Below are 25,708 nucleotides of genomic sequence, written 5' to 3' on the forward strand. Positions count from 1 at the left end.
CCTGCCCTCAGCTCTTTCCCTCCCAGTGTACAGAGAAGCAGGTGGTTGGACATAAGTCTCTGCACAGTTCAAGCAGAGAGGTCTACCTCTGCAGCAGCATTTCCCCCAGTTGTTGTGTGTGAACCTGTCTCTGCTGTGATCCATGTGGTTCCAGGGATCTGTGTTTATGTTTCTAAAAATCTGCTCAACATAGAGCACAGGAAATATAGGCTTTTGCCACATGGGGAAGAAACCACAGCAAAATGACCAGGAAACATTCATAATTTTTAATTCACACCAGTAATAAAATTGCATTACATTTTTCATAAAATAAATGTTCCAGTTTATATACAGAAAACAGACTGTACAGAGCCCTCCCCCAGACCCCAAAAACTCACAAACATACAGGCAATGCAGTGCTCAGCTAAGCAGGCACAACTGTACATCTAAAATTGTAACTGCTTTGTGTTGGGGGGGAAAGTACTACAATGTATATAGTCCTCTCTGGACCAAGAATTAAAAAAATATTGCAGGCAAGCTGACAGGCGCCCTCACTGCTCGTGCGGCCAAGCGCCCATCCCACAGTGCTTCAGCGAAGCAGGGTCTGTTATTGAACCTGGGACTCGAAGCTCCCATTCAGCTGCCCTTCCTCATAGTCCATCTGACACAAGATCATGTTGTTCTTCAGGAAAAATTTGTCTCCCACACAGAATCTGGAAGATAAAAATAATTAGTGGGTGTAAGTATGAACAAAGGTTAGAACAGGGAGAATTTGAGGCTCTTTGGGTTTAAAGGTGACTCTAGTGACCAGGGTTTGATTTCTGGCTCTGCCAGGGGCACTGGACCCCAAGAAAGCCCATGTACTTCTTCCCCTGCTCCCCTTCCCCTTCCCTGCTCCAGGGTTTTGCCATCTCTTTTCTTGGCATGGCTGTGCTCAGCCCCAGGCCCCAGTTGTACTAAAGCACCTCAGGGAGCAGGTCCTGGTCTCTCCCGGGTCCTACAGCAGCCGTGGGAGGAGGTCAGGAACAGTTAAGGGATTTGTCCCTACAGACAAGAGGTGTCGGCTCCAGAACCGAGAAATCAAACGGGCGATATTACACAGAGGCTATTTGAAGTTTTTGCTGGTATCCACACTTCCACAGTTCCCTCGGGTGAGGCAGTATTTACACTAATTTCCAGGCAAGGACTGGCTATTAAGTCCTTCCTCACCCCCTTGTGTACAGTGCTGAACAATAAATAGAAATTTCCCGGTGGCTGGACTCCTAACCTTTATCTTCATTGAGCGAAGGGCACTGCTCTCTATATACCATGTAAATTGTTCTGTTTGTCTTGAAGTTGACAGAGAAGCTTGTGATATTTAACAATTTTATTTGACTATTAAGGTCAAAAAAGTTCCACATATAAGATCTGAGAGGTGTGAATTGACAACCAATAGCTTTTTGGCCCTGTCTGCTTGCTCAGGAATCAGAAGCTGATCTTTACTTCTTAAGATAACAAATAACGTACTTTGCACGCAATTCAGGGGATAGTTTTAGTCCATCACACTGGCAGGGCAATGACAGACCACCAGGCTGTGCCTCCTTGTCTCAAGAGCTGAGCATGAAATCAAACTCAGGTCCCTAAAGCAGAGAGGCATCCTGGGTCAGGAACTGTGCCTCGAGGCACCTGAGAACTGAGATGAATGAGCAGGTACCAGCCTCTGGCAAGGCCAAATATTTACTAGGCTTTGAAGGAAGCTCAGTGGAGATGACCCCGTCCTCCGGAGACCTGGCAGACCTCAAATGCCCATTTTCTCTGCTTCCAGGCAGACCTTTGGCACTGTCTACTCCTTGTCTAAAATACTTTATGCATTTGTTACTCAGGCAGCTTCAGGCAGAGCATCTCCATAAACCTGAGTATTTTCTGCTAAAAAAAAAAAGGACTGATAATTTTAGAGCTCCTTTACAGGTCCAAAACGGCCATAAGTTTTCTCCAGCTGGACACCTGCAAATAAGCTGATTTGCCAAGTCGGTACAAAGAGAATTGGGCATTGGTTCTCCCTTTGTAAGATTTCACTGGAGACCTTCCATCCTCTTCCCTCTGTGGCACATGCTTTTTTTTGTTATGAATTTCAACCTTTTTTGTATATAAAAAAGCTAAAAATTATTCTAAATTTAAATTAACAGCTTTTATGCTAAAAACTGTACTGCAACCACTCTCCTCAATACCACCTTCCCCCCCAGCAGTTTTACTCACTATAAATAAAAGACACAGCTGCTTGCTTTATACTACTTATCCCTATTGTAAGTACTATATAAATCTCCAGGAGGAAAAATGCAAAAATTATTCTTACCACCAGCATCATCAACATCTCTCTCTTGCTAAACCTGGTTTGGGTCTAGAGGAGCCAAAGGAGGAGGAGCAAACCTAGGGAGTTGGCAGCTTGTGGGTGGAGGTGGGTGTGTGTGTACAAGCACATGGGAACTAAAATGCACTGCAGGGGTACTCTAATACAATGTGAAATTTTGGGGAAACAGTTTGATTCACTGGAAAGGCAACTATTTCTACCTGCCAGTCCTGCAAATCCACCAGTAAACTGGGATCTCTTCTGCTGATGCATCACAACTGGAAACAGAGAATTTAACAGGGCAATTTCAGGCCCAGTTTCACGTGTCCCAGCCCACAGCTCTCTTCAGAGCAAGACGTGTGTCTGCACCACCAGCCCCCATGCTTGGAGCAGGGATGTTGCAAAGCCCATGTGGCTGATCATGTTCCAGCCAGCAGCAGTGAGAAACAGGTGCTGAACCTACCCTGCTATTTCTACAGTTATTTTCTTCTGAGCAAAGCCACACTTCAGATAATGGCAACAGAAGCAGCTGGATTTTCTGCAACCCTTGTAATACTGACCTATTAGACAGTTACAGCAGTGACCAGCTTTTGTTCAGCACTATGATAACCATGTCGACTTTAAAACAGTTTAAAGCACGGTAGGCTGAGTAGCAATGCAGGACTTGCTCCAAACCTGATGTTTTAGAGAATGAAACTAATGAAAACACTGCACACTTGGTAACAATATTACAAATTTTGCTCTGATAGATTTAACACTCTATACTGAGTCCATCTATAGAAGGGCAAGTAAGCTGGAAGAGAATTAAAGAAAGGTCTTCATCATCAAATCTTTTCATAGCTGAGGAACAATAAGGGGTTTCAGTGGGGTTTCCAGTTCAGAGCTAATATTGACATCCACCTCTGCAATTTAGACTTTAGGGTTACCTAATCTCACTGTACTCAGTTCGGCATCCAGTGTTGTCTGTTACAGGATCACTTCCACTCTGGCCTTTCAAGCCAAAATCTCTACAGAATAAGTCATAAAAGTTTGTAGCCCTCTTGATCTCAGCCAAAAATAACAATCTACACATAGCTCTACACTGTCTACTCAGCCCATCTTTCAGAACAACTCACCTCCTCTCAAACTGGGCAGCAAATCCCTTGTGCATCAAAGCGCAACTCTGCCAGAACGGGGGGATTACCTGCGCTCTCCTGCCAGGCAGTGTCAGCACATGGAGGTTACGTGAAGGGCAGAGTGGGACAGCACTCTGCACTGAGTGCAGTAACAGTGTTAGCAATCATAGAGAGAAGGGAGGCAGAGAGGTGCTTTGGAGCCTTTGTAATAAAGGGTGAAATTTAAAAGAAATTACTGAAAATGAAAACTAGGCATCACTAAGATTTTCCATGAGACAAGAAGGGTAAAGCAGGGGTTTGATTACAGTCATCCCACCTACTTCAAGGCCAACCTAGCACTTCCTGTGCAGCCCAGAGACATGATTTGCCTCTGCCTGGAGGGATATTTGAGATGATCCAGCCCTAGTACCAGCGTGGAGTTTGGGAGCACCCCACTCCTGCCTCACCTCATCAGCAGGATGAAGAGAGCTGAGCCTGAGGGCTAAGCCTGGCAGCACCTACAACACTTCCTGAAGAGAACTCCCAGAACTGACCTGTGATTTCAGCAGTATGGAAGAAGCATCTTGGGGAATAAGGGCATCAGCTCTGTGCAGTCACACACTGCTGGTCGGGCGCCACGGCTGTGGCCGGAGCGTGTTCAAAAGTTACAAAACAAGACTGGGCAACTGAAAGATTTCACGTGGCTTCCAGACAGAGCCCAAGGCCAGGAGCCACTAGATGTCACTGCCTTCCCGGCACTGCCACTGCGCCTGTGGTGGGAGTTTTGTATCTCAAATAAACACCGCCCTTGCCTTCAGTGAGCGATCTTAAAGTAAAGAGTAAAGACACCCGGGCTACACGCGGCTCACACGATTTGCCTCTTCCGTGCTCTGGCACCAACCAGCTGCAACCCCATTCATCTCAAGGGCTAAGCTGCTGTCAGAGGGCACAGAAGACAGGGTCTCCTGCGGTTAGGGGGAACATGGCAGGTTTGCATTCACACATGGAACATGTACGGCTGTTTCATGAGAGATCCCACTATGACTTTTTTCTGGAGCGAGCAATGAATTTTTAAGTCAGTCTTTTAGCTTGACTTTTATGGAACTGGGTTCTCTATCTTCCCACAAGTCTTATCTCTCTCACACCTTCCCATAGGATGAAGCAATGCATCATAGTTTCACCTCTGGGATGCACAACCAAAGATCCAGAAATGAAGTCCAGCACAGGCCTTGGACCCTGGGCAGTCACTACAGCCTGACTAAAGAAGCAGTAAGAACACCAGACAGTTTCAGGTCTATCTTAGACAAAGATAGATAGATAGATGGATGCATCAGACAGTAACACTGTATTACATCTGGTTTTGTGGGCTTCCATTCTGCCTATAATGACCAATAAACATGGTGCTAGGAAGATTTTTCACAGGCCTCCCAAACTCAACTGGCTACAGGTAGTCTAAAACACTGGGCATAACCCTTTATTACACTCCTCAGTGTGCATTTTCGATTGGGTAAAAACCCAGTAGAAATATACAAATACCACTCAAAATTTAACCACTAAGATAATCTATGAATTACACAACAACTAAAGGGATTTGTTCCCAGTGTTGGAAACGGCTTAGCTAGAGGACTTTTCTCTGTCCTGTCCCTTCTCTTTATCCTTCTTTGCCACCCCGTTTTGAGCCTGTCAGAAATGTGATTTAAGCAAGATAACATCAGTTTGCCAGAGAAGGTCCATTCTCCATCATCTGTGTTCTGCAAAGATCCTGAAAGAATGCTGAACCAGTCTGTTTTATTCAGCAGCAGCTGTGCTGTGTACAGTCTGTGTCTGTGTGCTTCCCCTTGCCCCTTCAACTCCCACCAGCTCCAAGGGGATTTGCAGTAAAAGGGCTACAGGTACTTACATGCATCACCCAGGTCAGCCTAACAAACCAGCCCGAGCCACGCCAGCAGGCTCTGAGCCCCAGACAGGCAGCATGGATCAAATGTTTCCCCTATTTTGTGGCAAAGGTATAAATTAGTTTGTGTGTATAATAACTGTGTTCTCACCGCTGGTTGCAGAGCTGACAGGCAAAGCAGTCCAAATGGTAAACATTATCTCTGGCCCTCATCACCATCTCAAAGGCAGGGATCAGTTTACTGCAGGCAGCACAATTCCCGGTGGTACCAAAGAGCCTGCCAAAGAAGCACAATCATTAGAAGCCATTTTAATTAAATGGTGGAAGGACTAATTAAGTGTAATTAGCAGTATCAAATACTGTATTGCACCAATAAATAGAAGTTGCAGTCTCCATTTCACTGACCAACCAGCATGCGGGAACTTGGGATAAAACTGCCTGGTGAGCAGGCTCCGATCATCGAGATGAAACTTCATTTGGTTTGCCAGCCTAGGGCTAATTTGCTGTCTAATGGAGAAAAGCATTAAACACTTAGAGCACTATTTTGGGGCTCACAAAATTTCAGTCAAAAACTATCTGCCTCTCTGCATCAGTGAGGTAGGTGCTCAGAGCCGCCCATCCTCCTCTGCATGGGCTTGCTCAGCTTGGCGGATGGAGGGATAGGCTGGCAGCCACTCAGCAGCACACAGAAGTCCTGCAAACTTTTCCAATCCTGGCAGGCAACACTGTAACAGAGCTCAGGAAGAACCTCACTTACCTCCTGTTTAAAAAGAAAATGCACAAAGGCTCTTGCAATGAGCACACAGCATTTTGCAAGGCATCTCAGAGTGCAGGCCCTCCCTGCTGGCTGTGCCCCCCTCCTCCCCTATCCACATCCCTCCCAGGAGCCAGCTAAGCCCTTCCACGGTGGCATGAACAGCATGCTCAGCCGTTCCACTTCAGCTCCCTGGTCCTCGAGGACAGCCCTTCAGCATTGGAAGCTTTGCCATTTTCATCTTGGCTTTCACTATCTGTCTCCCCAGATGTCCGCTGCTGTTACAGCTCCTGCCAGGGGACTCAACTAAGACTGCAGCACCCTTTCCCCAGCCCCCAGCCCCCTTCTCCGACGTGTCCCTGCAGACCTCTGTGCATGCCAGGGGCATCATGACACTGCGATGCTAAAGCTGCAGGAACCAGCTAGCGGCCCCGATCAACAGGCTGACAAAACCAATTTCACCTCAGTCTGTGGTCAATATGCATGTGGTCAGTTACTTTGCTTAGAAGATGATAAAAATTGTATTCTTGGGGTGATGAGCCTCAAGACATACGATTCCTGCTGACCATTAGCTCTGTGCATGCAACGCGTTGCTGCCCGCAGACAGATCTGGGCTCATGGTTTGTTTCAAGCCATTGGTTCTGGCTGATTCCACAACACGGAGATGAGAAGCATCACGAAAATCTATAACCAATTTCTAAACCTGCAATTTGCCAAGCTAATCAATACTAATTATTACTGGCCAGTAATTGTGAATTAAAACACTGAGTAGTGTTATAGAAACCACCACAAAACTCCCTGCCTCCCTCCCACCCACAGCACTGTTACTGCAAAGTCAGCTTTCTCTTCAGCTTAAAAAAGGCTACCCTTATTTTTCTTTAGAAGTGGTATCAGTGGTCTTTCATTAGGTCTGGCGGGAAAACCTCAAGCCTTCCTATGAAGAAACAGCACTACGTTTCCCCTGATAGTTAAAGCAAACCAAACAGAAACACTTGTGCAGGACAGAAATCTGCAAAGGAAGCATGAAAATTTCTTCCCCTATGATTCTATCGTATGAAGGCTGGAAGGCAAAGTAAAATCCCAGCTCTATAGTTTGCACTGGCAAACTCACACCATCTAACTCGTTATGGAGCAGCCCCCTGCAAGCTGACCCTGCTTGCTCCTGCCCTCGGAGGCAGGGGAGCCAGCTGAGCCCAGGGTTTGGCTGCCTAATGCCAGCAGACCAGACTGAAAAAATGTGGTGGTGAAAAGCATCTAGGTCTCCACCCTGAAAAGCCCTGGATCTCATTGAGCACCAGCTTGCAAATCAAGCCATTGCTACAGACATCCCTCCCTTCCTCAGCATAGCTGCCCCTTTCCACAGGACCTCACTTGGGCACAGCAAAGCCTGACAGCTTTTGCCAGGATTTTCGCATTTCCCATAAAACCAAGGCATCCGTTTTTAGAGTACCCAAGTCACAGCAAACTCAAAAAATGAGTCAAATGCATTAGGCAGGGAAACTGGGAGGTTAATCCTAGATTTGCTCTGTGCCCAGCACTGCTACATGCACAAGTATAAAATATCCATTATTCATTAGCATCACAGTTGTGTGGAGCTCAATCTAGATTAAACAAAATAAAGGGGCCCCAGACAGCACCATTTGCATTGTTAAGCAGGTGCTTTTCTTCAGCCTTCAAATAGGAGACTTTTCTAAATGGAAATGATGGGGAAATTTGGACAGATGTTCACTTAACTATTTAAACAGTTAGCTTAAGAAACATGAAAAATGTATTGGGCATCGTATTCACCTGTCTCCTTTCCAGGGTTTTGGGGGTAAAGCAATTGTTAAACAGCTTTGACTGTTTGCATAAGATCTGAAGCTTATGTTCTGTCCAGCTGAAATCGTGTTGCCTTCTAATGTCTACATAAACGTAGCTTCCAGCTAGTCAGTGTGCTAATCTTTTTCTCTTCTATCAAGTTTCACAGTCCTCCATACCCTCCCTCTCCCAACAGATGAACATTTCACACTTATTCTAGCACTTCCTAATTTTAATCTGCTTTTCAGGGAGTGACTTAGAGCCCTGTATATTCACCGTGCCTCTAAAAATATGCTGTAACTTGTAGCTCAGTGAATTTTTTTTTTTTAATCTGTTGGAAGAAAATGTAAAATGAACACAGACTTGCTTTTTTTGTTTGCTTGTAGAAAACCTGCCATCTCTGATATCTACTGATCCAGAAGCTACTTGAGCTGAAACTTTCTGAGCTGGGGATCTTAACATTACCGGTAGACAGAGAGAAGACAAGAATCAGTAGAAAAATCTTCTACCCAAAGCCCCATCTGTGGTTCTATTTAAAATAACCCCACATGAACAAACTGATCTGCATTCTGTCCTCTAGACACCTTCATAACAGATGCAACACTTTCTTGTATGTTTGCGCACACAAAGTTGAAGCGCATTAGAAAAATCTGTTGGAAGATGCTCAACATTTACATACCAGCGTGGAGCCACTGGCATAAAAGAAGCTGGAAATACATAAAGTTTTAAGTTTGGAGTTGTTTTGCTTCTTCTAAACCCCCTATTTTTTCACTTCCTTTGAAGTTAAAAGGCAAATTCTTAAGTACAGATTTATTCCCCCTTATGTAACAGGAAGATCCAGCTAGCTTGTAAATAAGCATAGACTATGCAGATTTAAAATTTAGCACAATTAAACTTTTACCCTGTGGTAGTAATTATGTTTAATGGCTCTTAGCCTGAACTTAACCATATCTATTGTTGACAGCCAGTCTAAAAGCAGGAGTTTGTCCAAGGACAATTTTCTGTAGTTTATGGGCACACTAAAAACTCCACTATGCTCTTTTCTCATTGGCCATTGATGTCAGTGTGTATAGTAAAAATTAAATTTAATTGGCATACAGGAGCAGCCCTGAATGCAAATGGATTAATGGGAAAAGAAGGGAGCACTCCTGGAAGCAGTAGGCAACTGTCAAAGGATTTTTTTTTGTAGTCTTGGCTGGGCAATCTTCTGCAGGATGATCCAGACCTCAATAGCTCTGTAAATACACCTGAAGTTAATTCAAACTACAGTAAGGTCACAGAACCCTGTAAGTTTGTGGCTTTTTTAAAAAAGAGGATGGTAAAGGGTCCTTACTGTAGGTAAACAGTAAGAAACTTCTCATTAACATGTTAAATTGGGCACTTTTTAAAAGATCTTTTCCTTCAACCAAAATGTAGGGGGGTCTAAACTGAGAACCTTCTTGCCTATTTTTGTCACTACTAGGAACAACAATCTGGTTTATTCACTGCCTACAAAGAGAGAGAGTTCCCATTTCTTCCTCCTCTAGCCTGTGTCTGACTACCTAGCAGCTTGCAATCAAAAAAAAAGAAAATCTTCCCTCCACATAAAGTGAAAATTTTGGAGCTGTTGACTTCACAGGATACAAAAAAAAGAGGAAGCAGGACAGACACAAATAAATAATGAGTGGTGCAGAAAGTATAGACTGGCAGCGTCAATCAGATTTAACAACACAAGAACAAGACGAGTTTACAATTAAATAGCTGTGTTGAGACTAATAATGCCCCTCAAAAAGAGAAGGTTTTTTTCAACACCGAAAGGTAAGAATTATGAATTGAAAGAGCACTAAACACTTACCTACAGATAAATATCTACTTTTGTAGATGTTGTGAACAACTACATATTTTTCTACCTATTTAGATATCCAGATTATCTGGATATACAAGTTTTTGAAGACCTACTGAACCCCATGCTCATATCCTCTCCAGCCACTAGGTGAAAGAGGTTTTCCCATACAGCTTCCCTATATGCCTGCTGCTCCTTATTTCCTAGCTTCATCAGGACCTGCTGTAGAACAAGACTTATTTTACACATCTGAAACTCATCGTCATGAAAAGGTTTTGCCCCTACCATTTGAAACAAACCAACAACTAGTATTTCAGTGAGAACAGTTCTTAACAGCTTGCAATCAGTATTTTTCCCATCTGTGGATACTACAAATATGCTGAGCTACAAGCCTGATTTGACCAAAGCATTGAATATACCACTAATTGCAGGGAAAGGCTGAACATCACTTAAAAAGAGAAAAAGAATAAGCTTAAAAGCAACTTCAGAGAACTTTCCTGTAATCAGCCTTTGCTTTGCATAATATTAGAGAAAGGCTCCGTGATAGGCGATCCAGCACTGTAAATATATATTAGCTGTGCACCCTCCTATCCAGGACACTAGTTCAGAGATTACTGGCCGTAAACTTCAAAATTGCTCAAGGGTATCTGTTTTCAGCTGAAGAACACATCTGAATGTACACTTATTTTTACTTCTTCAGCCTCTCCCCGCATATTTTCAATGGATACTTACAGTGGATCTGGGACTCAGCAGGTAGGAGATGTCCAAGTCCTACTCCCTCTCCCAGCCTTTCTCTTGGTATAATTGAAGCCACTGACCTTAAACCCATCTTGACTGTCTCTGGCACTGCTGAACACATGTGCAACAATGCCCTCTTAGAAAACTGTAGAGCTGGAAGTGCTAGGGGCATGCTAGTGTACTACAGCCAGGCAGAATTACTCCCCGTAAGCTTTCCTCCTCACTGAGAGGTTGCAGGGATGGAAATAAAAGGGCAAAAGCAAATTAACAGAAGTATGATCATAGGCTGTGAGAAACTCCTGGAACAGCTACTACAGAGAAAAAAACCACATAAATCTGTACTTTAACACTACAAAGCACAGCAATGTTGCCAAGACACATTGTATTTTGAGCCTAATTAATCCTCCTTAATCTGTACAGTCACCAAGTGCAGAAGTGAGGGTGTCCTATGTAGCATGCAAGACATTCAGTCTTGCGATGCAAGAGCAGCACTTCAGTTTAGTGACAATTTTAGGCTCTGAGCAGATACTGTTTGTTCAGCCACACTGCATTTATACCTCTCCTTCCCACACTAAACATGCCCCTTGAAAATCTGGCAGGGCATACTCTCGGTGCGTTCATGTGCCCTATGCTTCTCTGGAGCCAAAAATCCCAAACAGTCTTCTTCCTGCTTTCAAAGGTGTTTTAGCTTCTGTGGGCTGAAGCTACATTCCAAGTATTAGTGATATCCTTGGTAGATTAACCTAAATTCTGCCCGTTGCAGCACACACGACTTGGTTCCTGAAGGCTTGTGCTTACTCATCCCACCGTGGTTTAATGGTTTGGCTTAGGGCCATTGCTACTGACTTGGGAAAGCCCACTGGGAGGGTGTATGTCCACATCCTCCCATGATCCCACGTTTGGGCAAGATCACTGCTTTTATCCTACAACAAAATTAAACCCTGCACATTTTCCAGACATAGAACATTCCAGACATCTAAGGGGCTTCTAAAGCTTCTAATGCACTGTCAGAATGAATCTGCTGGGGAATTTGGAGTAGAGCAAAAACCAGTATCCAGGAACTAAAAACCCCATTACGGGGCAGCTGACTCTCTTGGACAAGGAGCTGCAGAGGGTGGATTTCAGGGCTCCGTGATACAAACAGTGCTGAGGGGTAACAGGGGGTGCCAGGCCTGCCAGGAGGTCTCCATTCCTCAGGTGAGGTGCACAGGGCTGCTCTGCTCACCGGAGAAACCAATGCCAGGCACAGGTTGCAGCACTGATCAAAACATGGGAAACTGGGTGAAGAGAATTTCCATGAAAGCCATTGAGAACAGCATCAGAGTTTCCTGGAAAGCCCTTCTTTCTTACTGATTTGCCATCATTTTTACTGCAGGTTTTGAGCTTTTTTTGGAGTCTAATTAAGGCCCTAATCAGTTTAAATTACGAAAAACTTTCCCAATACCAGCATATCAAACACACAGAAGCAACAGTTCTGCTCCTGTCAAAGCGAGCCTGACTCGCCTTTGCCCGTGTGAGGGCACCCTGCTAAGTAAAAAGGAAAAATCACGTTCTTCATCAGCACTTCACAGTAAAATTTAAGTTGTCAGTTCCTCACGGGAAATCCTGATGCAACACCCAAACCGTCCCTGTGAAGCGGAGCTTGGTGAATGTTTAATTACGCCTCGGAACAAACACACATCGCTGCGTGGGGGCTGCAAGGAGCCATCCAAGCTGCATGCTAAGCTTCTCTGTCCCAGAAGCAGTTTCTTCAATAGCATTTGCTTATCAAAAATAATTAGAGGTGGGAATGCTAGAACTGTGATTATAAAACAAATGGTAAATCTATTTGCTGAGATGAAATGTATTGAAAGATACATCTAGACACAGCTGGAGACTGAGGTGATACCACAAGGATAACAACTCAAGATCCAATTTCATCTTTCATGATTAAAAAATGAGCAAGAAAGTGTTTTATGAAATGTGAAGGTTAACAAATGTTCCTTCACAAGCAATGACGACAGTTTATCTTTTGAAACAAATGATCAGGCTATGGTCTGCTAGCAGCTCCTGAGACACATTGGAAAAATTTCTGCTAAAAATTTCTGCTAAAAAATTCTGAGGATCAGCACACAGGACTGGCAGCCCACTATGCTACCAACACTCGCGACAAAGCCAGCTCCAAAGCCACACAGCCACAGTGGGGCAGGGGGGCCGGCTGTGCTCCTGTCCTGACCCTCTGCCCTGTGCCAGTGACAGAAGTCCAGCTCATCCCTGTCCCTATAGCCCATGGCTCTGTGACACCTGCCCACAGGAAGGGTGGCACAGGAGGGTCCCAGAACAGCAAATCAACAACAAAATATTCCCAGAGCCTTTTTGTCTAAAGGGAAGCACCTATACACTGCCACCTCCACAGCGATGAGGCAAGTGGTGCCTGGTGTTCGGTTTGTGCAGTCCCAGGCAGGGACAGCCCTGCTGCAGGCTCTGAGATGGGGATGGAGCAGCACATCTCACCATATCTCACACATGTATTTCTAAAGGACACAATCAGCTCATGGGGAAATTCAAAGAAATGTTGGTCTGTGAAGAGAGTATGAAACGCTAATTTTTTCTCCTGGTCATCACACCGCAATATTCCTTTTAGACTACAGATATAAAAGGTTCATATTCTTACATTTCTAGGTACATAATCAGTTTAGCTCTCAATTTTTGGTTGACCTACTAAATATCAGTGCAATATTGACATATAGAGTAAGTGGCCAAAAAGGAATTCCTCTGACTGTCCTGCAAGTAAAGCACTCCCTTTATGGTGAGATGACAACTTATTTTTAAGAATGATTTCTGCTAAAATTTGACCAGTAGATCAAACACCATGAGTTGTTTAATGAGTAAAAAAAATGTAGACAGAAGCTCTAAAACTATGAGGGAATTATATAATGATAGGAATAGTCAATTCTCCAAGAAAAAAAATTCAAATTATCAGGAGTGAAGACACAGAAGAGAAGGTGGTGATGGGCAGCTTTAGCTCCTTCTATTAATAGAACCAATAGCTAAAACTGAGAATGAAAGAAAGAAATATTATGTGTAGAAGCAACACAAGATGTTTTAAAGTAAAAAAATTGCTTTATGCCTTCATAAAATATGGCATGGCATAGCACTATACTGTCCTCCCCAACAACAAGAACAAAAAATAAAAAACAAAACAAAACAGAAATGTTTCTAGTGGCCAAAGCACTAACATCTTAAATTCAGATAGGGGAAAAATATTTAAAGTAAAGGCCACATAAGTCTTCTTCTTCACAGTTTAACTGTGCTGTACAAGTAGCAACAGAATTCCCCTTTCATGAGCCAGAAATTATTCTAACACAGAAAATGGAGACAAAGGTACTATGAGACCCCTTTCAGACACAGAAGTTTGTTTCAGAGGCCACATTTAAATGCTTCATGGCCTTGGTCAAACACTAGTCTCAACCACTGCCTTCCATGTTTCATGTCATGAATTGCCCTCTCTTCTCAAAGCTGGGACAAGAGCCATTTCCTTGAGATCTGCAATGCCTGGCTTTTTTTCCATTTCTAGCACAGGCTTCTGGTGTGCCTCAGAAAATTCATATCATCTAGGGGCCAGTGAGAAGATTTAGCTTTTCTACCTCAAATCAGCATTTTCAGGATAACCCAAGGAAAGAGAGAAATGCTCTACAATGATAAAAAGGTTCTTCTAAACTTAACAGCATCAATACTGCTGTCCTTCGGCACTTTAACATGTCTGATTTGATGCCACACATTATTTTTGTTATGAAACTAGAATAAACCAAAATCAATATGGTGCTTATTAAATTGACAAAACATGGGGTAGCTCATAGGTCTCAAAAAGCAAATGTAAATGGGGAAACACTGCTCAGCTGAGTATTTCTGGCAGGGTTCTGTAACATGTAGAATAACGCTGAGTATCTATATTTAAGGTCAAATCAAGAAAAAAAAATCACAGACATAACACTTTTTCAAGACCACAAATGACAAATTCCAGAGAAGTGATAAATTATGAAGTGGAGGTTACAGATGGAGAGACCTGGATCACTTGGGAAGCTGGATGCAAACAAGATAAAAGAAAAGATAACATATATATAAGATGATGTATAGAACGAAATACTGCAGAAAATAATGCAGCTCATGCAGCTATTCTTTTGGGAAAGAAGACTCTTCCTGAAAGTGGCTCTCCTGAGTTCTTTTGATAGTACCTAGCATGACCCAATTGTGATACTGTGATGAAAAGCTTCCTCAGCAAGGGAAGATCAAGAACTGTTATATTCTTCACTGATAAATCAGAATTACGTCCACAACACAAAAAGAGTACAGCTGAGCTCAAGAAGAATCACCAAGATGCTAATTTGGGGTTAGAAATCAGTATATTAAAGAACCTTCTGGAGTTGAGTTTTTTCAGCTTTGCACAGACAGGGTGCCACAAGTGACCTGTCACAAGCGACTTTTGACATTAGTGAATACTCAGACTTCAGCAAAAAATTATTTAATTACAGTGAGGATAGTTAAGTCTTTCCTTATCGCACCCTTTGCATCTTTCCAAAGGCTGGTTGTCCTGTCTTTTCCCCTTCAGATGTGTTCACCCTTACCCAAGCTCCTCCCCACTCAGATTTTGGGAACGTATCCCACCTAACGATGTGTGGTTGCAAGTGCTGCCTGTGTGGCAGAATTTCAGCTGGGACATTTCATGAGTGCCCTGGAGAATTTCAGCTCCAGCAGGAGCAAAAATCCACATGTGGGCAGGATGGTCCCATACACTGCCTGGCTGAAACGCAAGGTGACAGCTCCCATATGGCAGCTGATAGACTCATTTTTTCTGTTTGGCTCAGTGCTCTATCTCTCATCTTTAGAAGGAGAAACATGTTTGCTCAAGTTTACTAAGAAAATATTTACTAAAGATTTTCAGAAATATGTTTTACATTGAAACACAAGAAGCATCTGATTATTGACACTAATCTAGCCAGCCTCTGGACACTACAAGGTTAGAAGGCATTTTATATCCCTATCTTAGAACAGCATGCTGGATTTGTTTTGCCTCAGATGTTTTGCTGGTTGAAGTTGCACAGGAAATGCTATCAGTGCTTTAGGAAAAAAAAAAGAAAACACACACATTAGCAGGAGATCAAGTACATTCTTCCAAAGGAAAAACAAAGCAAAACTCAGAATGTTTTGCAGTGTGACTCTCATAAGAATGTTTGCATTAGGCCTGCTGTCTTATTAATATTCATTTGTGTTTATATAAAGCATTTTGCACATAAGCCCCATACATGCCAGGCAAAAACCCCCATGTGTTGTTATGTATTGCATACACACACTGTCAGGATAGTTCTAACTTACAGTTAGTGATGGTCTCTGCTGACTTTCTAATAAAGAAAAAAAATTTGAAGTTGATCTGTAGTTTTTGAGTTTTACTCTGTTTAGTTAGGGAAGAAACGAGAGCCTCTTGGGAGGAACCTTACTCAACAGAAGCACTAGAAACCTGTCTAAAAGCTATGACTAAAAAAGAAAAGGTAAAGGTTTGGTCAGGTCTCAGTCAAGATGCAGGAGTATACCATCAGCAATATGCAAGGAAAGTTAACAGTCTTTTCCTAATTTACTCAACAAGCACTCTTTGGTCTTGTTGGTTCATAGTAGTAAGAAAAAGAGTTAAGTAACGACTTTCTCTTTCTACCTTCATCTAAAAATGGGATTCCACCTCCCTGACTACAAAATACAATAAGAGCAAATAAAAAGTCATGCTCAGACAGAGGAAAAAACTCCAATCTCTTCTGAGCAGGGCTGACCATGCACAAGCACGTGTTTTCATAGGAGAGGTTTAGAAAGCCAGACAGCTGGCAGCATGCTGAGAGGCTTTGGGAAGAGCCCACAGTACCTTCCTCTATTTACCTCAGGTAATCTCTGCGGCAAAGAATGAGATTTGCTTTTGTGTAAAGAGTTGATCCAACCTCTCCAAGACGACAGTCACAGCAGGCACACTTTAGACAGTCTTCATGCCAATACTTATCCAGAGCCTTTAGCAGGTACCGGTCCTTGATCTTTCGGTTGCAGCCAGCACAGCCCTTCTGCTTCCCTTTGGGTTGTACAGATAACATCGGCACACCTGCAATGCAAACAAAGCATTTCATTTCAAAGATATCCAAACAGCTTGGATAGTTTACCAGCATTTGGGGTAGCACTGTGAGCTATAGGCAGATCTGTGAGCAAACACTGCTGCTGGTTTCATTACAAGAAGCTCACATTGTAAGCAGCTGACAGTCAAAGGAATTTTAACTTCATTTGCTGTCATGGGCTAAGTGGGAGTGCGACACTGGCAGGAATGCAGCCCTTTTTTTCCTAAGGGTAGAGCTGGCACAACACACCAGACTTTTTGTAATTAACATCTTGCAGCAGAATAAACTGGATGCAATATCAACATGTGTTTTTTTCCCCTCATTACCAGTACACTTGTGTTGTTAATTACCTGCCAAAGGCAATTATGAAGATCAGAAGGGCCACCACTGTACATAACCCCAGTCCAACATCTTGGCTGGATCAAGTTTAATGGGGAAAAGCGAAGAGGTGGTATAAAAAGATGCAGTATGCCACTGTTTTTCCTCTGTTGTGGACCCTGCTGGTGACAGAGGCCTCACTGAAAGCTAGAGCACTTGCTGTGGCCACCTTCCTCACAGTGCTGTCTCCCAGCTCTTTCCTCTCCTCCAAGCAACAAGCGCCTCCCATGGTGAGCGCTGACACAGCTGTGATTCCTGTGAGCCTTCCCAGTTTAAGAGAGGGGCAGGAAAGAATTCTATGGAATCATCAGGCAAGGTGGAAAAATAAACAAAGTTTGTAGTGAAGGGGAGTAAGGGGACAGGAAATGGTGAAATAAGTCTTCACTGTGATGACAGAATTCCATTTTCTCTGGAGTTCTAACTTTATTTTGTTATGATTTTTATTTTAAATGGTGCCAATCACTGAAAATTACAATGCTGGGCCTCTAACAAGTATGCTGTGGGCTTAACCAATGCAGAGATGATGAGAAGGGACACTGGCCACAGTACCAGGTGTCACTGGTTATATAGTCTTATACAAAGTTAATCCACCCTTTCTGTAGGAAGCTCTAGATGTCCCAGAAAGTAGCAGCTTGATAATGGAATTATTAACAATCCCTTAACTAGAGAGGATCAAGTCAGTGTCACTGTAGTGACATTTGCTGCTTTCCTTAAAAGCCAGGGTGACCTGAGAGTGGCTAATGGTCAGCACATGTAAACGCACCGTTCCTACAGTAGTAATTGCTTCGTCAGAGCTGTGAGCAGACAATAACACTTAAGATACCTCTACACAAACAGTGAAGTATTGATCCGTTTGTAATCAAAGTGGTCTCAGCAGCACAGAGACAGGTCAAGTAACATTCAAAAACCCTAAAGACTTAAAGAACACCCTTGCCCTCTGCTGCAGCACACTTGAAACCCATGCACAAAGTCAGTACGAGCACACTTTTGACACCAGTGACAAACATGCAACAATGTGAAAACTTACATCTGTGCCAGACTGCCACACATGCAACCCGTAATGCTACTGAGAGAAATTCCACCTACACAGCCACAGAGAAACACCCACATGTTTGCAAAGAGGGAGAAAAGACAGAGAAGTGACAGAAATGGAATATATGGCAGGTGCCGGAGGTCACACTGAAGAAATCCTGTGCACATGGTGAGAGTTTCTTACGAGAACGAGAGAAGTGGCCCCATGGTTCTAAACATAGCACTTTTTCTTTTATTTTTTAAATAAATTTCAAGAGCAAAGAAAAATTCACTTTTCATGTAATTTCTATGCTCTTCCCAACTCCACAACACAAACACCGCACAGTGTGAGAAGAGGCTGCCTTGTTCTGAGGCAGAGAAAGGGGTGTGCATGAATTCACATTTGCAAACTGTGTAAGATCAGTACTGGTGATGCAAGAAAACAGTTTGCACCTAGGAAAACTAAGACCTACATGTGCAAATTACACTTTCAGATACTGGCCGCAGAAACCTGCAAGTTGGTACCCAATGTCAGAACAGGCTCTCTCAATGTGAGCTGTGTGCCCTTAGAGGCACGGGAGGATTTCTTACAAGGTGAGCATCATCATACAATTCTTATTCAAGGTTCAACTCGGTAGCCTAAGGATCCTGCATCTGGAAAGATACAGATTCTAGATAACCAGCGCACCTTTAAACCCCCACTCAAGAGGCTGCTGCATGGGTGGAGTTTGAGATCAGCTCTGTGATTCAAAAATACAAGACCTTCAGCCAGACTGGACCTCCCAAGGCCTCTGAACACTTTTGGAAGCAGTGCCCTTTCAGAGTTACAACTGCCCTCACCCACAGCGAGGGCTCTACTGCAACAGCAGCATAATCATGAGCAAAGGCAGTTGCACAGGGATTAAACCCTGGCTGGACCATTAAGAGAGACTGGTTTGAATATTTAGGGCAGGTTAGGAGGGTCTCCTGTGGCAAGCAGGCGGATGGGTGAAGGCTGGATTTTAGTGGCAGTTCTTGTTCCATCTGTGGCCCTGGCAGCCCTCACTGACTGCAGCCATCTCAGCTCCTCAGTACTGCACAAGCACCATTGTCTTACGAGAGGCTTCTGCAAATAAGGGGAATGTAACACTTTGATTTGCTTCTAATAACTAGGAAAGAAATAGATATATATATTTTTAAGCAAGACCTTAAGCAAGGAAAAAGGCTGTGTATTTGGTCAGTGTTCAGCAGGGGGCTTTCTAATGAAAAAAGGTACCATTTCAGAGCCCATATGATGTTCAAAGCTGCTATTTCCACTCAGATAATAACGAGCCAAGTCAGCCTCTGCTGGTCAGGTTCAGTGTTTTGAAATTACATTTTGGGCTGTGAGGTTTCCCTCCAACATCCCAACCAGCCGGTCTGCACGGAGCACACACACCACTACTGAAAGTTGAATCTGCAATTAGCTGGTGAGTTGACACAGCAGGCAAGGCGTGAAACAAAATTTCAGAAACTGCCCAACTTGATCAGCAAGCATTCCTCAAACACTTGCCATGTCATTTTCAAGCAACAAGAGAGAAGCACCTCAGAAGCTTAACCCCTTTCCCAGTCAAAGGCTTGCAGAGAGAGGACACTGCCAACATTGAACCCTTCTTTCCTCCAACTGCCTCCCCTTCCAGCAAACCACCAGCAGTCTGGGCTGTGCAGGCAGAAACCACCTGAAGAACTGCTTTTTATTTCTTGAAATTTTCCCACTGCAAGACTGCCATGCTGCTTATTTATCTATGTATATTTTTCTCTTGTACTTGCCAAAAATGCCAAGATGCCTAGTTCAATATGATAAGGGGTATGTGGTGTCTGACTGGGGCTGTCAAGAAACAAAGGAGTCACCTTCAACCAGCTCCACATGTGCTATGTGGGCGAGGATTAGAAAATGAGAAGTAGTGTTGCAGAACTAGAAAAATTAACAGCCAGACACTCATACATTTAAATACGTGATCACAAGGGAACAGATTATTGCCAAATTCTCAAAGTACCATGAAGTTGCTCTCTCATCTCCTGTTGCTAGACATCCAGCGTTCTCTTTTCTTAGAAACAGCAGATGAAGCCTTTCTATTTCTGGCTACCTACACTCCCTCCTTTGCCCTTTACAACTTAATAGACTTGCTGCTGGTAAATACAAAACTAAACCTGTTCTGAGTGCTCAAAGCTCCAATACACATTAAAAAATTATAGACACCACCTCTGAACATACTGAAATTTATGTCTGTGTCTAAAGAGGCTGTTATTGTAGTGAGTAATCTAAACTTTACCTTTATTCACAGTCAGACAAACAAGCTTTAATCAGCCCATATCTTCTCAGTCGGGGTCTTTCTGTAAAATGATTCAGCTGGCTTTATAACACAAGTGTCCACTAAGTACACCTCTAAATTTTTCTAAGCCATTTTACTGATATTTCTATTCACATGGCAATCAGCTGCAGTTCCTCTAAGGGCACTGTTCATAAAGCTTGATTTCCAAGAGAGTCTGGGAACTTTTCATAAATGGTAGGCCTTTTAAATAACAGTTATCTGCACTGGTCCTACGGTGTACGGCTCCACAGTGCTCTGGTCTGCAAGAGAGCTACTCGTCCCCTCTGAAAGCATGGAAGTTCACCTCCTAATTTCTTTAATGCAACTCTAAAGGTTAATTGGTCTGAAAGAGTAATGGGGGACTGCTAGCTAATGATATATGCCTCAAGGCTTTGCAGCTTGCCTGTATTTTATACAGTCAAGTCCAGAGCATAAAAAACAGGTGATATCACCAGGACTTTTCAGACCCCCCTCCAACTTACCCCCCTCAGCCTCCTCCTCTTGCTCCCAAGCCCTCTGTTACACCCACATCTGCTGAGTGAAAGCTGCAGGAGCTGAAGGCAGTTCTCTTCCACCTGCATTTCATGCTTTATTAGAGGGGCTTCGAGAAGTGCCACAACTGCACTCCTCATTACCACTGCAGAGAACTAAAAACAACCCTAATGAGGAGAGCCAGAGCGTACAGTACTGGGTGGGAGGAGGGACGTCCTCCCACACTCCCCAAGGAATCTGGCCAAAATCTTCAATTTGCCATTTATGACAGCTAATTAGTTATTCTATTCAAAATCTTTGCTTTAAATAAAAGAACTAATTATACACAAAGGTCAGTCTCCCACCTCCTGTGAAGCTCACATAATTGGCTTATTTCCCCAACATTGTGTGTATGTTTTACACAATGCTTTCAGGCAGATGGCTTTAACTCTTTCCCTCTACAAGTTTCTTGGTGTTGGCTTTTTTGTTGTTGTGGGGGAGTTTCTTTGGTGTTTTGTTTGTTTGTTTTTCTTAAAACCCCATAACTTTTCCTCAGATGAGCTACTTTTACCATAAAATCTTGCTCAACAACAAAGCAAATAACTACGTGCACACACATCCCCAGTAACATCTACTCTGAAAGATTTGTGACAACCACTCAGGAGCAGTGCTTCCAGCCCTGTTGTACAGCACCCCGCACCACACAGCACTGGAATTATGTCTTTATTCACCACCACAAATTCTTGCTTGAGCAGCACCTTCAGACAGAGTTACCACATTTCTGAACCATTCTTCTGCCAAAGACCACAGTTACTGCAGGTTTATGTTACACTTGTTCTTTCTTTTCTTAAATTTTTTTTCCTTTTTCTTTAATTTATATAAGTGATTATTATACAGCTGCAGCATTTCAGTGCTAAAAGCAAATTTGGTTTAAAGACCAGGGTTTTGGCAGTTGGGCAACTGAGCCTAGGTTTCAGAGTTCCACTTGAGGGAAAAAATGTTTGTATCTAGCATCAACACTCTTTAAATGAGCTGACCTCCTTTTGCCTGCTAACAAAACCCCCCAGCATTTGGCTGCAAAAGATGAAAAAGTAACTGAAGAGTAGGAGTAATCTTATTAACTCCTGTCTCATCACAATAAATAGGCTGCAGTCTTATGTCTTTTATCAAAGGATCTGATATCATTTAAAAGCATTAGAGTCCTGCATCACCCATTTAAGTAAATGCAGACAGTCACTGCCAAAAAGATGCAGTGAATTTAATTGCCTTAAAAAGAAACTCACTTTGTGTTCCCAGTATTGTATTACTCACCTTCTATGAATACTACACCCTGTGAAACAAGTCAAACCCTGCACTTCCACTGAACTGAGAGCATGTTGTCTTGGGCATCTTCATCAAGAATTTCATTTGAAGAATTATGGCCAGCAAGGTGAAACTCATCATGCCATTTGTATATCCAATTAAAACATTACATTTGGAACACCAAGTACTTGCAACTAAATGCTTATGAACAAGCCTTAGACCATTCATCAAAATTATTCAATGAGTAACCACAACCTTTTTTCATTTCCAGATTCATGCTGCAATATGCAGCAAGTGATTTTTACAGTGGCATTAGCAATTAATTTGTGGTATTTCTTCTGAATCATTCCTGAATAAATTCCCCAAGAATGGCAAAATAGTTATTGGAGAGGGCAGTTAGAAGGAGAAACATTTTGATCAGTACTTGTATTTTAACTATGCCCAATAACACAACAAATTTTTTGGCCATACAGTTCATGACAAGCTTCAGAGAAATATACAGTCTAGTCTCTCCTGGCAGTTTCAGCTGCCTAAAAGGGCCCCTAATCTTCATAAATGGTTTAAATACCCCCCAGTCTCACATGCAGAGACCCTGTTTTCAAGGATTTGCTTGGACAGAGAATATACAAAACAATAATTCCAAAATAACAATAATAATAATAATTCACATAATTTGAATCTGTGCCAACGTAGGTCCTGATTCAGTGGAGTGAATACCCTCAAATCACCTTTTCAGCAGTATAAGAATATCACAGATGAGAAGAATTATTATTAGGGATGACTAGCTTAAAATTCATCCCATATTCCTGAAAATTCCATCCATTTGCAGGTGACCATTTAAGACACCAAGCTCAAAAGTTGTCTATTTAGTGGCTTTGTGTGTCAAAGAAAACCAAGGGAAGAAGAGTCTCTGAGACAAATGGTCACAAAGGTAAGAACTCATCCCTCACTTTTCAGCTCTTTTAAGAATAACCTATGGACCAAAGTTAAATACAGGGAGGGGTTTGTGTATCTCCCATTTTCCAAAAGGAAAGAAAATCAAATAGAAAAACCTTGTATCAAATAACCCAAAGAGTATTTCAGAAGTAAAAACTCCTCAATTATTTCCAGACATGTGTGTAATACTACATAATTCTCACTTTCCACTTAAAATGGACTGTTTAATGTGTTGGGTTTCCAAGACAAAAGCGAAGATGTGCAATGCAGCAGAGCTTAGGCAGTGAAACATTAACATCACCCTGATAGATTTGGCATGCTATATATGTGAATATTTTAAGGAGAACAGAAGTATATCATTGCACAATCATCATAATCATCTTTTCTTCTGCCTCTTTGCAGACATATACAGTGTCAACCTAAGCTTTCGGCAACCTTAATAGAATTTCAGTGCCCACTGCCAAATGGCCATTTGATGTTCTGCTCTGTGTACACTGATGAAGCAATCTGTCACAGCCCTTAATGCAGGCAATGATGACTATCCAATCTAAAGCTTTTACAGGCTTATAGAAATTTCTCAAGACTTTTGGAGCCTATAATAATTTGTACAATACCACAGAAGAATTTGGAATCCTAGTGCTCCATATTTAAATGAAATATGAATATACTCCTTTAAATGTTTCTAGAAGAAATCCCACTCAGGCCAAAGGCATATTTTACTCCATCAATCACCAGAAAGTTGTGCTGGCAACTCTGAAACAGCAAACACTATAGTGATTGCAAGTTATGGTATTATGAAAATAACAGCCCTTCCTGCCCCTCTCCAAACTTACTGCCAAGACAAGTATTGACGCTCATGCCCTGCTCAAGATTAGTGTAATAAATATATTCAGACTAAAATTTATTTGCCTATAAGAGGCAAGGAAAGATTTTCCCGTAGAGTATGCAGAGGGAGTCTATCTGCTTAATGCAATCTGTGTAAGAGATACAATTGCTGCTGACTGACCTTCTAAAAAGTGAAATACACTTCTCTAGTGATTCAGAAAGATGTGGTTATCCCACAAACCCATCCTCTTCTCCCTTTCCTAGCAAAACCAGACCAACCCATTTGCTATTAAAAGTTGAAAGGAGAGGGCAAGGAGAGCTATTTCCTCCTCTTGTTGAAAGGAAAAAACACAACAGACAGTCCTTTGCAGGACCATTTGCATGCTGAGCTGTCAGACCATGCACTCTCCATTAAAGAGATAGCATCCCTTTTCATAAGTCCATTTGGGATCCATTTTAGTGTTATCTAAAAATCAAATCTACATGGTAATCCTTTTAATGTACTCTTGACTTTTAAAAACAGCTTTATGTTCCTTCAGGAAATGTTTTAAGCCATTACTCAGTAATTACTACTCACCCATGAAAACACTGATCTTTTACAATATATAATCAGTTTTCTGACTTAAAAAATAAAGCAGACTGGAATTTTGTCTCATGAAAGTAGCAAAGAAAAACAAGGTTAAGAGAGCATCCCATCTCTCCCCAACTCAATACATCCAAGTGGTATGTTTTTCCTGTTGCATAAGAGAGAGGCAGAGGTGGTCACAGTTCTAGGTGCCTGTGTTAAGTCTCTGTGGAGATTCGCAAACTCAGCTGTGCATTGGTGAGCACTGTGCAAGTGACCAATAAATAAACACTGATTTGGAAAGCAGAATTTGTATCACTGTAGATACAAATAATACCCTAGGCTTTTGCAAGCCCTGAAGTTTTGAGTGACACTACAGAAACTCCTGAAAGGCCATGGAATTTGGGGAGCTTCTTTGATAAGCTTCAGAAGTACCTGAAGAAGTCTCAGAAGAGGTGCCAAAAATGGTTCACATCTATTGTAACTTTACGGGATTTATCCACACCTGCAGTCAACACAGGAATGCCTAGTCAGACTTCAGGGGCCTAAAATTACTTTGAAAATCCTACTACCAGCTCCTAAAGATTTTGCCCTGCTCCTTTCCAAACTCCTCTACCTACCCAGAGGTGGTTGGGAGGCAGACGAGAGTTCAAGGAGGATGGGTGAACCAGGACTGTTTTGCCCTTTCCAGCAGGAGACAGAAAGAGGACCAGAGAGCATTTTACTCAGGTACAGCTCCTGTCTGAAAAGGACCAGACAAAAGCTCATGAATTCTGTAATGCAGACACTCAGACTACAGGAGATCCCTGGATATCCTGGCCTTGCATGCAGTTTAACAGACTCAGGATGTTTATACAAAGTATAGTCCACCACCAACAGAAAGGATCCTTCCCCTCCCAGTGCTAACACCTGAGAACACAGCACCCTTCTCACTCTACAGCTCTGGCAAAAGCAGTTTAGTATTTCAAGACTAGAAAAAGGGCAGGGTAAAGCTGGTCAGAAAAAACTTGCTATACCTTGTAAATAATATCAACCAAAGTTGTTCTAATGCCACCAAGATAGAGAAGACAGGAAAAGCAGAGGCTAAATACTTAATTGCTTCTGTTCTTGGGTTTACGGAGGTCTAACTTTGCCATAGTTTGCTTCCATTGTCAGATTTTACTCTATCCCATTTTGCTACTGCAATTAGGACAGAGAAAGTCCTGATCTTGGCCATTTCCCCCTTCATTCCCAGGAAACAGTATGCAACACCAGTGTGAGGCTGTTCATTAAACATTTGTTATAGCTGCAGTTTGCTAGTAACTATATGCCTCAAACTAATTTTTGTTATTCAAGACTGATTAACTCAGGGCTCATAAGCC

The 25,708-nt window shown here is 42.6% G+C and overlaps 1 protein-coding gene across 6 annotated transcripts in view; it reads right to left on the reverse strand.

Annotated features, from left to right (window-relative positions):
• Nucleotides 1-252: 252 nt before the first annotated feature.
• Nucleotides 253-25,708, reverse strand: part of LMO1 (LIM domain only 1) — a 63,820-nt gene continuing 38,364 nt past the window's right edge. For 4 of the 6 annotated variants that reach the window (XM_071559510.1, XM_071559508.1, XM_071559511.1 and 1 more), the window contains exons 2-4: nt 16,306-16,519; nt 5,445-5,570; nt 253-692 (exon numbers count right to left, since the gene is read on the reverse strand). In XM_071559510.1, the coding sequence (XP_071415611.1) occupies nt 587-692; nt 5,445-5,570; nt 16,306-16,511 (438 nt within the window). In that variant the 5' untranslated portion in view covers nt 16,512-16,519 and the 3' untranslated portion in view covers nt 253-586. Of the gene's footprint in view, nt 693-5,444; nt 5,571-16,305; nt 16,688-20,730; nt 20,837-25,708 lie in introns of those variants that run through there. The other 2 variants (XM_071559509.1, XM_071559506.1) reach the window with 2 other exon arrangements.

The sequence above is a fragment of the Pithys albifrons genome, chromosome 6 (assembly GCF_047495875.1).
Source record: "Pithys albifrons albifrons isolate INPA30051 chromosome 6, PitAlb_v1, whole genome shotgun sequence".
NCBI lineage: Eukaryota > Metazoa > Chordata > Aves > Passeriformes > Thamnophilidae > Pithys > Pithys albifrons.